We start from the raw sequence: 17,593 nt of genomic DNA on the forward strand, positions 1-17,593 counted from the left end.
ACTCATCTTCAAGTTGTTTAGTGTGGTGGTTTGCTGATCCAAAAAAAAAAAAAAAATGCATTGTGTAAAAAATATTTAAATCTTAACATCACCAAGGAGATCATAAAAGTCACCTAGGACCGTATCACCAAAAAGAAAAAGACAGATGTTCTCTCAGGGGACCACATCCTTTCAGAACATTCTCTAGGTTAATTTCGCTTGCCTCAGTCTCCCTGTGTTGTTTAAGTGACAGCTGCCTGGTGGCTCAGGACTGAAGAAACCCCCAGTTACTCGGACATTTACACTAGCCCTGCTTTGGGGCTGTTACAAGTAACCACACTGCAGGCAGCACACTAACAATTCCTTTCCCAAACTACTGGGTAACTCCCTCAGCAGAGCACCACCCCACCCCCGAATCAAGGAACCACACCTACCTTAGAACACACAGTAGGTGGAGCACTCTCCCCCCCAACGTGAATATCAGTCGGCTCCCTCTGCTATGGACAGGCTTATACAAAACAGCCCCACCAACGTTATTACAGAACCTACATCTCCATTTTGCATTTGGGGAGACTGAGGCCAGAGATAGGAACCAACTTGTCCGAACTCAACCTACTGGAGGCAGTGGCAAACTTCATGTCATCTACAGGTTCCCCTTCCCATTTTATCATGTCTTTAGGATTTTACCAGGACAGACAGTCTTTAACAGGGATGGGTCAGGAGACAGCAGTACAAGGCCTCTGCACTGTCATGGCAGACATTGCTAGTCAATTGTCTGGGCTTGGCACAATAGTGAAGGCTGGCTGGTACCGTGAAGAGCCATTGCGTAAAGGATTTGAGTCTGCCGAGAGCAGCCTGAATTCTTGCCTTTCTTCTCTCCTCTCTTCCGGGCAAGAAACGGTTGGCAAGCTCTCTGGTTTCCGCCCGACTAACCCTGCCACACCATGCCCTCCCACACCCTCTGTTTCTATGCAGCCACAGCCTTCTCCAGAGAGGCTGCCCGTGTGGAGCTGGACAGAGTGGCCGAGTAGGGGACAAAGTCAGGAAGAGCTCATGTAGTTTCTAGCTCCTGCCTTAGGGCTATGGGAACTCAGGCAGGTCTCTGCTCTTCTCCTAGAACCCAATTCAGCTGGGGAAGGGGGGTACCAACATGCTATTTTCTCCTTTCTGGGTCTGCTTGATGATAGAGTAGAGGGTGATGGTCTTCTCCACTCTGCCTCTTGCTTTGCCTGAGCACTCAGCTTTGACATGACATAGCCTCTCTCCTCAGCCCTAACCCACGCTGCCTGGGATGACTGGCAGCTGTACTCACTCTCACCACCCGGGAATGGAGTACAAGTATGTGAGGAAGAGGGAAGGAAAGCGTGGCCTGAGTGTGACAAGGTGCTCTTGCTCTCTGTGGACAGGATGTGCTTAGCACTGGGCCTCAGTGGCACTTTGTGGAAGTTTCCCTAAGGCTCTCTGCTGAGTTTCCCAAACTGCAACCAGTCCAAGGCAGAGCTCCCTGCTGCCCACCCAGCCCACTGAACCATCCTTTCCAGCCCTCCCTGGCCCTCCTCAGTCCCTGTCTTTCTTACATCACCTCCTCTCCTCTCCAAACCACGATTTCTGATAGGCCGGAACCTTGTCCTGCTGCGTCCACGCCAGCTTGGACGCTATCCACAGCAGGGACTTCCCAAACTCGTCACTCTGCCCTCCACAGCTGCAGCTCATCCACCCACACTGAACTCAGCCCGCTGTGCATCACACTCTAGGGACACAGTCTCAAGCTCCCAAGTGGTCTCGGGAAAGCCCTGTCCTTCTAGACACCCTGCCTCTGTGCTGGGAGACCACAGCAGTCCCCTAAGGAATGCCTCGCAGAGATGGACATGGCGCTGCATGCTTGTAATCCCAGCATCTGGGAGGCAGAGGCAGGAAAATGAAGGGTCCAAGGCCAGCCTGAGGGACGTAAGAAGATGCTGTCAAAAACAGAAAGGGAGGGAGGAGGGGTTGGGGGAAGGCATATGGAGACAGGAATGGACAGAGGGGGTGCTTTCACAATTATACTCTTCCCCTCCTGTTATCCCTATTACCTCTAGCTGGATCAGGGCCCTGCATGGGAACTGAGAACTGTGTGTTTGTTCTTGCTCCCCATGCCCCCACCCGCACTGTGGCCCGCCCATCTCCCTGCTGCAGAACATCTGTAGAGTTGCACACTTGAGTCTTCAGGTCTGCTTCCAGCAAATTCTGGTGTAAACAGCCACCAGCACTTAGCCAGAAGCACCCTGCCCTAGCCAGGTGACCAGCAAAGGCCGCTCCAAGGAGAGAAGCTGAGACTTGGTAGAGGAGAAGGAGTCAGGCCGGGAGAAGGCTCAGCATGTGCGAAGGCCCTAAGGTGGGGGTGAGAGAAGACAAGGGCAAACTGGTGAGGAATGAAGGATTAGATGAGCAGCCATTCGTGCTGGGTCCTGTAGAGCTTGGTTCTCACGCAAGATCATTGCAGGCCTTGGCGAGTTTCACCAAGACCTGTTTACAAGGGGCCACCGGCTGCTGGGGAGAACTGGACTTTTGGTAAGAGAGACTTAAAGGTGAAGACCCGGAGACCAAGAGGGAGCTGTGTAAGAATGGAGGGAGGGAGGAAGCAGGGAGATGGCTCCGTGCACCACAAAGTTCCTATTGTGCAAGCATGTGAACCTGCGTTTGGATCCCCAGCATCCACATGAAAGCCTGACACACAGCGGCATGTGTTTGACACCAGCCCCGGCCAGCCAGGGCCAGAAACAGGCATGTTCTGGGGACTCACCGGCCAGCCTGTCTAGTTGAATCAGTGAGCTCCAGGTTCAGTGAGAGAGTGTCTCAAAACATAAATGGAGATGGGGGCTAGAAAGGTGGCCCCGGAGTTAGAGCATCTGCAGCTCCTCCAGAGGACCTGGGTTTGGTCCCCAGAACCCACACTAAGTAACTCATAACTGTCTGTAACTACAGCTCCAAGGGATCTGATGTCCTCGTCTGGCTCCGAGGGCACCTCCATACACAGATGTACATTCACAGAGACACATGAATAAAAACTAAAAAAAAAAATTCTAAATAAATAAAAGACAATAAAATGGTAAGATGGAGGGTCTAGTAACAGAAGTAGACAGCTGACATCAACCTCTGGCCTCTGCATACACAGACATGCGCGCGCGCACACACACACACACACACCAAATAAATAAATAAATAAATAACTTTGAAAAGACTGAAGGAATAAGGAATAATGGAGGGACAGAAGGCAGATAACAACCCTCAGGGCGCAGGGTTCATATCTTGGGAACAGAGGGTGGGCTTTGGGGACTCCTGGGAGGGTAAGATGACAGGGACCAGGCTGGGCGGATATTCCCTTCTGGACTGGACCTTGAAGCTGGCAGCTGTGTAACGGAGGTAGAATTGTCATTCTGTGGATGATGATCCAGACATTTTCTCCTCAGAAGGGAGGAGTGTTCAGCGAGGCCATAGCTCACAGAACAGGAAAAGGTGAAAATCGTGTCTCAAACTCCAAGGTTTCCTTCTGGCCACTACCACAAAAGATCTTTCTGTATTTAATTTAAAATTTTTATTTTATTTTATTATTTTATATATATATGCATACATATACATACACATATACATACATACATATATATACATACACACACACACACACACACACACACACACACACATATATATATATATATATTTGTGCACCAAGTGTGTGTCTGGTGTACAGAGACCAGAAGAGGGCACTGGATCCCCTGGAACTGCACTCACAAACAGTTGTGAGCTGCCATGTGGATGCTAGGAATCAAACCCAGGTCCTCTGGAAGAGCAGCCAGTGCTCCTAACCACTGAGCCATCCTCTCCAGGCTTATGAAGGAGCTTTTGTGAGGTGTGAGGAGTTCCAGGAAGGGAACACACAAAGAAAGTGAGGATCTGGGAGAAGTGAGGCCAAAGCAAGAGGTGCAGGACAGAGGCACACGGGACTAGGTACACAGTTAAGGGGTGCATGATGCCCGTTCAACCCTTACAGACTGAGCCGACAGGCAGGAAGCTGGAGCAGATATGGACTTGGCACCAGCTCCACCACCCCACAGAGGGACTTTGTCCCTGGGCAGCAGGCATGGCAGCTGAGAAGCCAAGCAGGGGTGTATGTCTCTCTGCACATGTGCCCCAGGCACTGGCAGGGTCCTTCCGGGGAGCCCTTCTGGCTCTGGAGCAGCTAGCCTTTGGTGTTTAGGACCTATTGAATGTTCCAGACACGGCAGGATGCAAACCACATTTTCCTCCGTGACCAGCCAGGGCCTGTGTGACTTCACAGACACTGCCCCTCCCTCGCCACACTACAGATGGGGACAAGACTCAGCAATGGATCTCCTACCCCTAATCCATAGCATGTGCCCAGGTGGTGTCCAAAGGTCACATCTCTCTCCGTACTGACCCTAACATTCACCAGGGATCACCAGGACAATGTGGCTAGAAGTGTGTGGCTTACCCTAGGGATCACCAAGACAGTGTGGCTAGAAGTGTGTGGCTTACCCTAGGTGCTCAAGTCCCCTCTCTGCCACCTCTGGTCCTGTGATCTTGAGCAAACCCCTATCCCCTGAGCCTCCAGTGCTCCTGGGAAAAGCAGGGCTGTTAATGCCCCTTGGGTGCTGTGTGGCTAAATGAGACTGGCCTGCACCCAGGCGGGGGTGACCAGGGTCCCTCTGGCCAGTTCACACTTGTCCCTTGGTCCATGGTCCGTTGCTCATTATTCTATCACTCCACAAACATCCACCACCTTCCTGGCAGTGTGAATGAGGCAGAGATGTGCGCAGGTCATACAATGACCGAATCCAAGTCCATGACAAGGTCACATGGCCCACAGCTCAGCTGACGCTCTCACCAGCCTAATGGACAGCATTTCCAAGAACCCCGTTGTACCAAGGAGGTTAGAGAGGCCCTGCGAAGTAAAGCACTTACCTGGGGAGCACAGCAAAGAAGTAGCAGAGGTGAGGTTCTAACTTGTTCTCTTAAAGGAATCAGTGAGTGGAGATGTGCTCTCCTTGGTGGATGGGAGAAAGTGAGATGGGCAAGGCTGTACCGTTAACATCGCCTCTCTACAAACCTCATCCTGTTGTAAGCAGTACCAATGACAGCAGGCCCAAACACACTACTAATGAGCAGTTCTAGGTAGGCCCAGTGTCCCCAGCTACATGCCCTCTAAGTAAGAGGAGCGTGGGTACGCCCATTTCACACATGGAAACAGAGAGGCTCAGTCCCCAAGTCACTCAGAATGAAAAAGGTGAAGCCAGGACTTGACCCTGGTCTGTCCCCTAACACACATCCTGTGTCTACCAAGCTGCTGAAGATGTCCCCAGATGGCTTTTAAAGCCAGATTTCTGCTTGGAATCCTCACTCTTCTGCTTATTGAGTGTGGCGGCTGGTTCCTCCTCGCTAATATCAGGATGACTGGCTGATCACGCATGAGGATGACACCCGTCAACCTAACTGATGGAAAACACGAACGAGGCCTGCTGTGTCCGCTGTTCAGTCATAGCAACTGCTACTGTGATCATTATGGCGCTGTAGGAAGCACAGAGGTCTTTGTGCTCACAGATAAGCGCTAGGGGAATCTGGAATATTAAACACACAGAGCTGTACCTTCAGGGAAGGAATGCATAGCTTTCTATCTTCCTAAAAGGCTGAGAGAGGACATGTTTCCTAGCCTGGCGACCTTTGCTCTATTTTTGTGACTAGAGAATTTTTCTGGCACCAGGTCTCCCCCACCTCAAGACCCTTATTGTAAATTGTTTTTCTCGGTCAATCTATAAAACCTGTCTTTACGAACTTTACAAGAATTTTGATGTAGTCACGTCTGATTTTGTATTTAGCTTATTTTGTTCCTCAAAGAGACTTATGTATGCTTTGTTGTGAATGTGAGACTGAGTGAATTATCACCAGAATAAGTTTTCACCAAATACCATTGTGCTTAAATATGCCCAAAATGAACTCCTCAGGGTCAGGCTCCAGAAGTTTGAATCAACACCAGTTACTGAGTGATACTGAGTTGAACCTGCCTCTTGCCTCCTGCGGATTGTGACTCTGCTGGCTGTGGAGAGTGCAGAGACCCCTGCATGGTCCTGTGGCGGTGACTGCCCAGGATGCAGGGAGCCCCTTGTGAGACTGTTGTGTGCCTGAGACACCTTCCTGCCATATGCCCAGCACTCCCTCTGCCCCTCCAGCCAGTTTGGACCCTCCTTTCTCCAGACCTCAGGAAGCTGGAGTTCCTAGACTGCCTCCAGGAAGGGCTCTGGTTCACCAAGAGCTGCAAATATTTACCTTGGAGACCTCAGCCTGAGGTCTTGGCCCACATGCTCAGGGTGGCTGCCCAAGTCAGGATTGCAGGATATAAGGCCGGGTTTCCAGACCCACCACCCAGGAGAGGAGCAGGCAGACCCAGGATTCCAGCACATCCAGGTAAAATGGGGGTGGGGGGGTCCAGAAGCCTGGGCAGTCAAGAAGATTCCTCAGGGGACACCTGCTGAGGTCAGCCCATCTGCTAAGGGAGAATTGAGGAGCCTAATAATGCTATGGTTTCTGGGTGGGGGGAGAGGCAGAGAGGTGCTGGTGCTCTTATCCAAAAGCCAGGAGCAGAGATGGCGGTATGAGGCAGGTTGGTCTTTCCCAATCCTCAGGCTAGGGACTTCAACCAGCTCTGCACACTCTGGCTGTGCAATGCCTGTGTGTGCTGAGCTATTGCTGGGGACAAAAAGAAGCATCAGTCACAGCAACCATCAAAGAACTCCCAAGGGACCATTGTGGGTTTACTGTATTTATGGAAGGCCCGGGACCAGAGAGAGGGCAATCACAGGAGGCTTCCTGGAAGAGGTGGCATGTGGGAGGTAAAGCTGAGTGGATGCTAGAAAGGAGTAAAAAGCATCCATGAAGAGGGCAGGGGCTGAGGACCACGTGGTGGGTGGGCACAGGCTGGGATTTGTGGGAGATAATGTCTCCCATAAGAGGCAACACTGCAGGTTCTGGGTTCAGAACCTGTCTGATCAGGAGGCTGAGCAGTGGGCAGAAGGCAGCCAACAGGGACCAAAGTGTTTGGAAGACAAAGACATGGTTTGAGGGTACGGTTTGCCTTATCAACCAATGCAGATTGCCAGCTCTGCCTTCTGGCTTTGACTGTGGCATGGTTTCCTCTGATGCCAGTATTGGTAGTCACTAAAAACTATTAATGTCTCCCAAGTTCTTCCTGTGGGGAAAACACCACACTGAACGATTTCTAGATAATATTAATCCCAGAGACTCTATGAAGTGAAGCTTCATCCCGTCCACTTGCCAGAGGAGAACCCGGAGGCACAGAGGTATTTGTGTCTTGGCTGATTATTCAAGGATGCACAACTAAGCCTTGGCTCTTAACCACTGCCCTGAATGCCTCTTCTGGGCACTGTGCCCCAGATATGGGCTCCTCTGTCCAGCTAGCAAGGACCCTTTGTGCTTACCCTAGGTCCTGGTACCTGTCACCTACTTCTCATCAATACCCAGAAAGATGGCTGGTCCATGGATCGTCACCTTCCTCTACGGTTTGCTGGGAGCCACATTGGTCCATGCTGACCTTTGGCCCCCTGCTGTGCTCAACCTGGGCCCAGAAGTCATCAAGGATCGTAAGTCATGACTCCCCCTCCCTCAAGCCTCACCACCATAAAGCAAGGAGCAGATGGAGCAGTCCTCCAAAAAGGAGGGGAGTTCCTTGTCAAAAGGGTGTATCAGGCGTGGGTGGAGCCCAGGACTTGAGTGAGGCAAGAGTTGTGGCTGGGGTATGAAGGTCTAGGGTATTATGATCTCAAGAGCTGGTGACGCCAAGATATCCCCAAATTATATTATTCCAAAAAAACCACTACCCTGGGGATCTAAGAGCCTTATGGGGGGGTAATGTGGCCACTGCATGCAGGGATGCACCTCAACCCTGTCCTTGCCTGAACTCTCATCAACAGAATTAAGACCCAGCATGTTCCTGGCCCCCAGATCACAGGCCTAGGCAGAGTCTGGTGGCCTAGTACCACACACAGGCTTGTCACTCCAGCTCCGTGACCCTGGGTCTAGGTTTACTCTCCATAAGCACACCAGCCTCCCTGGGCCATCCAGAACTCACAACACCATAGGAACTGAGGAGGGTCACAGGGGATCTGGCAGCCTTTTCCACAGCTCCTCTCTGGCATGGGGCACAGTCCTGTGTGGTAGGAGATACTTAGAAGCACCTTCCACCCAGGCATGGACACATGTCTCCTATGACAATGTGGCAATTACCTGGTGGACAAGCACTGTTACTGGGGGAAGCAGATGACCTGAGGTCCATTCTGTGACTCCCAAGCATGTGGCATTTGAGCTACAGGGAGCTTGGGGTGAGTAGCCATGGTGGAAGTGTGCAGTCAAGGAGTTATGACCAGTAGAGGTTGGAAGGAGATTCCCAAGATCCCCTACAGAAGAGTCAGTGGGCCCTCCCAAGCAAGTGACCACCGACGGCCAGAAGCCACTAGGCAACTCTATCCATTAACTCCATCAGAAGATAAAAGCCACACCATAATCCTTGGGAGGAGCTTTTAATGTAAAGGACTATGTTGGGGCATCAGAAGAAGGAGGATTTGGCTAAGAGGGAAAAAGAGAACTAACTCTAAAGGGCACCCAGCAATTAGGTGGCACTCAAAGACAGAACACACTCACAGTTGGAGACCCCTCCCCAGGCCCCCTGGAACTGGGTGTGATGAAGGCCTGTTGGATTGGAAGGAAGCTCGCAGGGTTGTGCTAGGCCAGCACTCGCCTGATGCTGGCAAGCAGAAGGTGCAGAGCACACCCCTGCCCTCAGCCGATGATGTCCTTTGGATGATGTCCCTGGAGGGAGGAGTTGTTTTACCTCTCTAGAGGACCATCTCTGCATGGACCCTGGAAGCTTGCCAGAGGCCTGCAGGACTTGCTATCAGTCTTCAGGAGCCCTGTTAACTGGCAATCTGATGTCACCTGGGCAGTGATAACACGAGAGCTGATAAGAGGCACACTTCAGGGAATTGCCCCTCCATGTCCCTCACAAGTCTATACTGATGGGGTTTAAGATTACCAACTGGCAAGGGAAAAAATGCTCATGGGTCCAGCGCCATCAGTACAGAAGAGGCAAATGCTTGATAAGACGCGGAAACACTGGGGCTGGCATGGCTCTGGAACAGGGTCTATGGAATGGGCTCTGGCCACTGGTGCAAAGCCAGCAGGGACCAGCGCCAGGGCCCTCACTCCCATTTCCTCCTTCCTCTGCTAGCATCTAAGGTGCCCTGGACAACAGGGCAAACAGGAAGGGAGCCAGAAGATCATTAGCAAGTGTGATTTGTCACAAAACTGTCCCCGATGGGATACTCCGCTCAAGAAACATTTGGCACTGGCTAGGGAGAGGGAGAACACAGGTCCAGCATCCCAGCAGTGATGCTGGCGACATCCTGAGTGTGATGGTTCCCACTGTCTCAAGGCCACCACCCTCACCTAATGTCAGGTCCAAGGAGTCCTGAGTGATGGCCATCCTCAAACCTCCTCTTGACCTCTAACCCCTGGATCTATCTGCAGAACTGGCCCAAGCACTGGAGGACCACAACGCCATTGCCATCCTCCAGGAGTTGCCACTGCTTAGTGCCATGCAGAATAGGCCTGGGAGCATGCTGGACAGCCTAGTGCGCACTGCTCTGAGATACATCGTCTGGTGAGTCATGCTGGACAGTGCTGGGAGCCTTCTCTCTCCCACACCTCCCATGCCCAAGTATGCTGCTTACTCAGTTCTCAGTCAACAAACATTAGTGAAGATGGACCAGACTAAGTCCCTCTTTTGAAAAGCACCCAGCATGGCTAGGGTGACCATAAGGCAGTGTCACTGGTACCTTAAGAGGACAGCCACATAGGAAGGTAGCCCCAGGTGGGACAGTGCCGGGACCAGGAGATGTTTCTTTGTGGAGCTCAAGGCTAAGCCAGAGACACCAAGAAACTGGCATTCCAGGTAAAGGGGCCAGTAAGGCAAAACCATGGAGGGGTAAGAGTCACTCAGAATGATTGCATTCCAAAGTCCCACAGCAAAGAGTGACAGGCCAGTAAGATCGGCTCACAGAGGGGCTTACTGTCAGCCCAACAAGCTGAGGCTAAAAGCCAAGGAACCTGCAGAGAGGCAAGCAAGGGTGAAGGGAGGAGACAGAGGTAGGACCATGATAAAGAGGCTTAGTAGACTGGGCCTGGAGTCTGGTCAGGTGTGCAGAAGTCAGGAAGGAGAATGGTAACAGGCTGGGGTGACACCTACCTGACCACGAATGTGATTCCATCTCCCCTCCACCCTGTCTAGGCTGAGGGTCACCTCGGCTAACATCCCCCAGCTGGTTGTGCAGCCTTCAACCTATGACCAGGAGCTGATTGTCAGAATCCCCCTGGACATGGTGGCTGGACTCAACACGTGAGTATCCCCTGAATCTGACACAGTAGCCTAACAACCCCATCTACTCGCTCTCCGCCCTCCATGGAGATATCTGGGAAAGAATCCAAAAGTGTGAAGAGCAAGCGCAAAGGCCCTGAGGTGGGGATGGACTTGCCTGGCTCAAAAATGACCAAGAGGAGGGGGAATTAGTTAGAGGCGACATCAGCAAGCTGCTGAAGCCTGGTGATGCAAGGCTTGATGCGCCAAGATGAGACTTTGGCTTTTACAGAGAATGAGGGCCACGAGCAAGAGAAGGTCTGAGCCAAGGAAGAGCTATGGGGAAAAGCATGGGGCAGAGTGGAGGTGGACCATAGAAGGTCCTTCGTCAACTCTAGAAGAGAGAGAGACGGCTTAGGCCAGGTGGTCACAGGAGTAATCGGACTCTGGCTGTGTTAGAAGCAGGCAGAAACAACAGGAATTCCTGGTGCACTGAATATGGGGGAGGAGGGAGAGAGAGAGAAGGAGGGAGAGAGAAAGAGAGACAGAGAGACAGAGAGACAGAGAGAGATGAAGAATTACTTCAGGGTCTGCTCCAACATCAATCTGAGAGGAGCAGCCAGCAGCCAAGGCAAAGCTTGAAAGTCCAGGGGGACGACGTGGAATCCACTGCTGCCACGCTATCCTGAGGGACTCAGAGGACATCTGAGTCAGGCACAGTATGTGATTTGGAGTCCCACGGCATCCATAATCGGTGAGATCAGGAGAGGACTCCAGATGTTGGAGGGGTGAGGGGAACCAGCCAAAAAGATAGCGAGGGACAGACACCCAGCTGTGGCTCCCACATGGACTTGAACAGCACCCCCTCCCCTCTCACTGCGGTTGTCCTCACAGGCCACTGATCAAGACCTTAGTGCAGTTCCAAATGAACACAGAGGTCCAAGCCCTCATCCGGGTGGAGAAAAGCACGAGAGGCCCGGCCCACCTGAACCTTAGTGACTGCTCCAGTAGTGAGAATACCCTGCGCCTCAGCCTGCTGAACAAGTGAGTGCTGGGCTCCACCATGCTGCTAGGAGGAGCAGACTGTGGCTTGCTCTCACAGGGACAACACTGAAGGAGCGGACCCCTGTCCCTCCTGACTCTCGGTCTAAGGCTCCTTCCGGGATGCCAAAGCAGTTCTGGGTGGCAAAGATGAAAACAGCAATAGGTGCCATAATACCAGGATGGGAGGGTGGGGGTAGGGGTGGGGGTGAGGATGGGTGGGGGTGGGCATGGGGCAAACATCTGCAGACAGGACAGAGCCTTCATCTAGGGCTCCCAGGCCACCCAGGCAGACCTAGGTGGGCCCAAAGCAAGCTTACCTTCTTCCTTGACTGCCTGGGTGATGTTGGCCAAGTCGCCTTCCCATGTCTCACTTCCCTGGTCTGGAAATGCTGCTGGTGACACTTTCCAGGCATCAAGAATGACCCACTCATAAGAGTGCATGTCACCTCTCCGGGGACCTGTCAGCTCCCGGCATCCTTATGTCAGCACAGATCTGTAAAGGCGATACCCAGCCCAATGTCTGCCCTCAGCTCAGCCTCTGCCACAGCTTTAGCTAACATCCTGGATAAACCTGAGCAGGGAGTCCATGTTACCTCTATAACATAGGGACAATTCTCTCCTATAAGCTTCCTAATCTCCCACTCTCCTTTGCCAAAGGCTCTCCTTCATGGTCAACTCCTTGGCAAATAATGTCATGAATCTCCTGGTGCCAGCCCTGCCCCAAATGGTGAAAAACCAGGTGAGTAAAACCAGGCCTCTGGCCTATGGAGATGGCACCCTCTGTAGGACTGGGGTGAAACTGTAAGCCGGTGCCAAATGAGCCACTGGGCTAGTGAGATCATCAAGGTCAATGTAACAGAACAGCCAAAAAGCCCGGAGGCCTTGTCAGTGGTGTGCTGATTAAACTTAACACTTGTCTCTACAAGAGTTGAGGGAGGGAACCTTATGCGTAGCTTTTGCTGACTTGCCAGTTATAAATCCTACCTTCAGGCTGATCTTAGTCTAGTAAAATGATGTCAGGGAGCAGAACTGGAAAAAGGTTTCCCAGTAGCATGCTCCTGTGTGGTACTGCCACCAAACAGACAGTAGGCAAGAGCAACAGACCTCGAGAGCAGTAGACAACAGTGGATGCTGAGCAAACCACCTAGGAAGGGACGGGTTTTCTGCCTTTATTAAATTTATTTTAGTACTTTTTTGTGTAAGTCTATATACTTTACTTTTAAAAAACTAAGCTGGAAATCCCTGAACATCTAGCATTTTGTCCCGGAATACTGTCATAAGCAGGCTGTGGCATGCCCCTGCTCAGCCATCCAGGTGTGGTTTGTAGACACTGCATCCCACCAGATGAGCTGCATTTATTTCTTCTGTGTCAGTAAACTCAGGCTGTGTGCATGCATATGTATGTGCGTGCGTGCGTGCGTGTATGTGTGTGTGTGTGTGTGTGGTGCTGGGGATAGAACCCAGGGCTTCACACCTGCTAGGCAAGCATTCTACAACAGAAGACACCTGCAACCCCGGTGACTCCTTCTATATGTCCCTAATATGCCACAGGTAACCGAAATGTTGTAAGTGGATCCATTCATATTTACCTGTGGTTTCCATTGTAAATTCAAGATGCATTCATTCACTTCAGTAATTACCCACAGGGCTCAGAGCACCTTGTCAAGTAGCTGTCATTTTTTTTTTTACCATAAGCTGACAAGATGTCATAGTCTCACTGATACCAGGGTAGAGTTTTAATGAAAAAGATGACATAATAACTAGCATAAGTTAGGAAGAAAACATTCATAATGTGTCCAGTCCAATCCAGCAGCTGTTTGGCCATTTGCTCATCTCCAGCTCATCCACAGGCACTCCTGTTTTTATGTGACTGCACCTGATGCTCCTTGTCCTCATCTAACATTTATAGTCATTATAATAGCTGGATCACATTTAACTGTTTATCAAAATATCTTTTTAAGGAAATGGTTGTATTAAGATTACTTTAGGGCTGGAGAGATGGCTCAGAGGTTAAGAACACTGACTCCTCTTCCAGAGGTCCTTAGTTCAATTCCCAGCAACCACATGGTGGCTCACAACCATCTGTAATGAGATCTGGTGCCCTCTTTTGGCCTGTAGGCTTACATGCAAGCAGAACACTGTATACATAATAAATAAATAAATCTTTAAAAAAAAAAAAAGATTACTTTAAAACAAGTGTGGGGTTTTTTTGTTTTGTTTTTGTTTTTGTTTTTTTTTTGGTTTTGGTTTTTTTTGTTGTTTTTTTGTTTTGTTTTGTTTTTTTGTTTTTTTTGAGACAGGATTTCTCTGTGTAGTTTTGGTGCCTGTCCTGGATCTCACTCTGTAGACCAAGCTGGCCTAGAACTCACAGAGATCTGCCTGGCTCCTGAGTGCTGGAATTAAAGGTGTGCACCACCACCACCCGGCAAAACAAGTGATATTTAAAACAATGTTTCATGTGCGTGATGGGATTTTAAAACAATAGAGTATCAGTTTCCCTCTGTTCAAAATTGTATCAAATCCTACCAAATCACCTTCAAGAAAAATACAGTGTGGCATTTTGCCTCCGTTAATCACGGTCTACTGTATAATACTGAATTGTGTTGTTTTTTTTTTTTTAATTCATTCTTGGTAAAGCTTCAATCCCTTTTTATATGCTAGGAAACAGTCTACTGAATCTGTTGTTAGTAGACTAAGTGTCTACATGTTACAGAGAAGAAAGAAAAACAATCAAATTATCAAAAACCTAAGTGCTAAGAGTGTACCTTGATGATAAAGCACTTGGTTAGCATACACAAGGCCCAGCACACACACACACACACACACACACACACACACACACACACACACACACAAGAAATCACAAATGAGATCTTATTTTACTATAAAGATGTTTATTCTTAATCATCTGTATATGATGTGTATAGGAGAGGGCGTATAGTCTACATATGTGGGTGCCCACTGAGGCCAGGAGTATCTGATCCCGGGAACTGGAACTGTAGGCAGATTTGAGTGCCTAGAATGAGTGCTGTGACTCAAACTTGGGGCCTCTGGAAGAGCAATACAGACTCTTAGCTGCTGAGCCATCTCCCCAGGCCCTGGATCTTACATTTTATAGAGTTAATTTAAAAAACAATATTGACCAGTCTGGTATAGGCTTGTAATCCCAGCTTCTGGGAGACTAAGAGAAGGATAGAAGTTCAGTGCTTGTCTTTGCTATAGAGCAAGTTCAAGACCAGCCTGGGCAACTTGGCAAGATCCTTCCTCAAAATTAAAAGAAAGCCAAGAGGGCTAGAGAAGTAGCTCAGTGGTGGAGCACTTGCCAAGCATGTGTGAGGCTTGGAATCACTCCTCAGGAAGGGAGGGAGGGGGGAGGGAGGGAGAGAGGGAAGGAGGGAGGGAGGGAAGGAGGGAGGGAGGGAAGGAGGGAGGGAGGGAGGGAGGGAGGGAACTTCCTGGTTCTTGGAGAGAGAAGGTAGGGAGAGAGGTAGGAAATGAGAGAATAAGTATTTATATGTGACTTCCAACTCAAGTCAATTTTAAACTCCTGAACCATTAGTTGAGGTGCATATCCAGAAAGGTATTTTTAAAGAGAAATGGAAAGAAATCCCTTTGTTAAATAATCTTGTCTCACTATCATGAGCATGTTGTGCCAGAAACATATATGAAGACATACATGTCTTTCCCCAATGTCAGGATTTGCTAAATAACAATAAACTCACAGGTTCAGGGGTTTCGATGGCAGTGGTTGTCAGATAACCCATCTACCTTGGTCATCTGGCTCAGGAGAATGCAGGTTCTTCAATCCAATTTTTTGTTTTTAGAGAAGGGCATAGCCTGTTATCAACTTATATGAGAATGTTATGGGAGTGGGGTCAAGGGTATCACATAGCCCAGGCTAGCCTTGAATTATGATCCTCCTGCTTCCACATCCCAAGGGTGAGGATTACAGGCATGTGCCAATATGACCAGTAGATACATTTTAAGAACTTTATTTTTCTGTTTAAAAATAGGAGTTTCTTGGAGTAGGACTCAGATGCAAATATTTTCAAAATTTTACCCAGGAACATATTTAAATAGAAAAAGATCGATTCCCCAGCAGAAGAGATGGCATGAACTTAGAATTCTAAGCTAATTCTAACTCACTGATTTGTAGTGACTTGAGGCAGGGGTCAGTGGTCACCACTGTGATTCACAGAGTGTCATTTGAGGAGGGGACTTCTTGAGGGAGCTCACAGAGGAAAGCAAGGAGCCCTTTTCAGTGTGGACATGGCGCTCAACAAGGTTGTGCTTCACAACTATCTGAAGGCTATCAAAATGGACGTTCCATCCCACCCCAGATTCAGAAGCAATGATCTGGTGGGAACCTTGTGTCCCAGACTCTGATATGTGGCCAGGGTCGAAGGGTGAAGGATGGGGCATTGTGGAAGATGCCTCTTTCCTGCAGGGAACAGTCGGTCCCCTGGCTGTGTGAGTCAAGATGTCTCCCCACCTATCCCTCCTCCTCTCTGGGTCATGGGTTAGGAAAGTTGATGGAAGCAGAGTACCTTTGTTCACAAGTTAGCATTTCTCAAAATGCCCTGCCCTCCCTCACACAAGAATATTGAAGTGGATAGCCAGTGAGATGGTCCCTCCATTAGAGCAGCTAAACATCAAAAAGTCCTAAAGACTGCAAGGCAAATGTTTACCCCCTTTGAGTAGAACCCCTAAATCCACACTGCTTTTGGGGACTACTGATACTTTTGATACTTTGGGGCTGGGCTGAGGGGAGGAATGTGTAGTAGCATCCTTGACCTCTGTCCACTAGATGTCAGTATGGCTCATACGCTATGTTATGATAACTAAAAAATGTCTCACAGTGTCTTGCCGGAGACCAAAATCGTTCCCTGTTGAGAGGTGCTGTCCATGTTAGGCAGAGAACTCCTTGGTGGCGCAAGGATGTGTTGGGGCTGGAAACTCACCAAGATACAGACACTGCTTAGCGTCTTGTGGGACAGCCCAGAGGGCCTCTGCTCTAAGAGTCTGACATGGGAGGAACTCTATGAGTTCTTATGGAATGAGCAAGTGAATTCCTGGCTTCCTCTAAGGAACCATGGGCTCCTTTGAGCAATCATGGGTGTCCTGGGGATGGTAGCTAGCAGGCCAGGCACAATCTGGGTACAAGGCAAAAGACAAACCATTGCAAAAAGGACCTGGATGGCCCTTAGGACAGCCATGGACTCTGAACAGCAAGGAGGGACAGAGATGGACAAATTTGTGAGTCCTCCACTCCATGGATGAACATTTTACTAGCTGGGGCACTGCAGTGGGACTAAGGTTGGTGGAGACCAGGCCCAGGATGCCGAGGTCAAGGGACTGGCTCTTCACTGGTGGCCCTGTGTTTGTGCTGTTTGCAGCTGTGCCCTGTGATCCAGCAAGCCTTCAATGACATGTACAATGACTTCCTGAGGCTGGCAACAGGTAGGGGCTCTGCTGTCTCCACTGTCTTTCCTTTAACTACAGGCTTGGACTTCAGGCCCCACCTTTACCCAGGAGAGACCACCCGCCTCGTGTCTCACCAGCGCCTTAGGTCCAGCACCGGTGCATAAGCACTTGTTAAGCCCTGCCTACATGCTGCCACTTCATAATCACCTTACATGTGCAAGGTTCTAAGACAGTGGTTCTCAACCTTCCTAAGGCTGCAATACTTTAATACAGTTCCTCACGCTGTGGTGACCCCCAACCATACAATTATTTTATTGTAACTTCATATAAGTAATTTTGCTAGTGTTGTGAATTGTAATGCAAACATTTGATAAGCAAGATATCTGATATGCAATCCCCAAAGGCTGAGAACCACTGTTCTGTATAAGCAGATACTCAGGCAGAGCCGAGTTAAAGCCCAGCTCTGCTGCTGATTTGCTCCTTGATCTGGGAGAAGTCACTCTAGCCTTTGTCCTCAGTTTCCTCATCTATAAAATGGGGCTTTCTACCTCCCAACCTCAAAGGATTGTATTCAGCACTTAAAGGTTATAGGAAAGTTCTGGTCATATAGAATACTCTACCTAGCATGGAGTTGCTTAAAAATAAATGCATGCTGGATGGATGGATGGATGGATGAATGGATGGATGGATGGATGGGTGGATGGTAAACTGACTGCTGTGTGCTAC

At 49.7% G+C, this 17,593-nt stretch overlaps 1 protein-coding gene across 2 annotated transcripts in view; it reads left to right on the forward strand.

Moving 5' to 3' along the window:
• Bpifb1 (BPI fold containing family B member 1) overlaps nt 1–17,593 on the forward strand; it is a 33,436-nt gene that overhangs the window by 3,595 nt on the left and 12,248 nt on the right. The window contains exons 1-7 of one of the 2 annotated variants that reach the window (XM_037205328.1): nt 6,355–6,438; nt 7,475–7,631; nt 9,574–9,706; nt 10,334–10,441; nt 11,294–11,443; nt 12,101–12,182; nt 16,840–16,903. In XM_037205328.1, the coding sequence (XP_037061223.1) occupies nt 7,517–7,631; nt 9,574–9,706; nt 10,334–10,441; nt 11,294–11,443; nt 12,101–12,182; nt 16,840–16,903 (652 nt within the window). In that variant the 5' untranslated portion in view covers nt 6,355–6,438; nt 7,475–7,516. Of the gene's footprint in view, nt 1–6,354; nt 6,439–7,474; nt 7,632–9,573; nt 9,707–10,333; nt 10,442–11,293; nt 11,444–12,100; nt 12,183–16,839; nt 16,904–17,593 lie in introns of those variants that run through there. The other variant, XM_037205327.1, reaches the window with a different exon arrangement.

This window comes from Peromyscus leucopus, chromosome 4, assembly GCF_004664715.2.
Source record: "Peromyscus leucopus breed LL Stock chromosome 4, UCI_PerLeu_2.1, whole genome shotgun sequence".
In the NCBI taxonomy this organism is placed as follows: Eukaryota; Metazoa; Chordata; class Mammalia; order Rodentia; family Cricetidae; genus Peromyscus; species Peromyscus leucopus.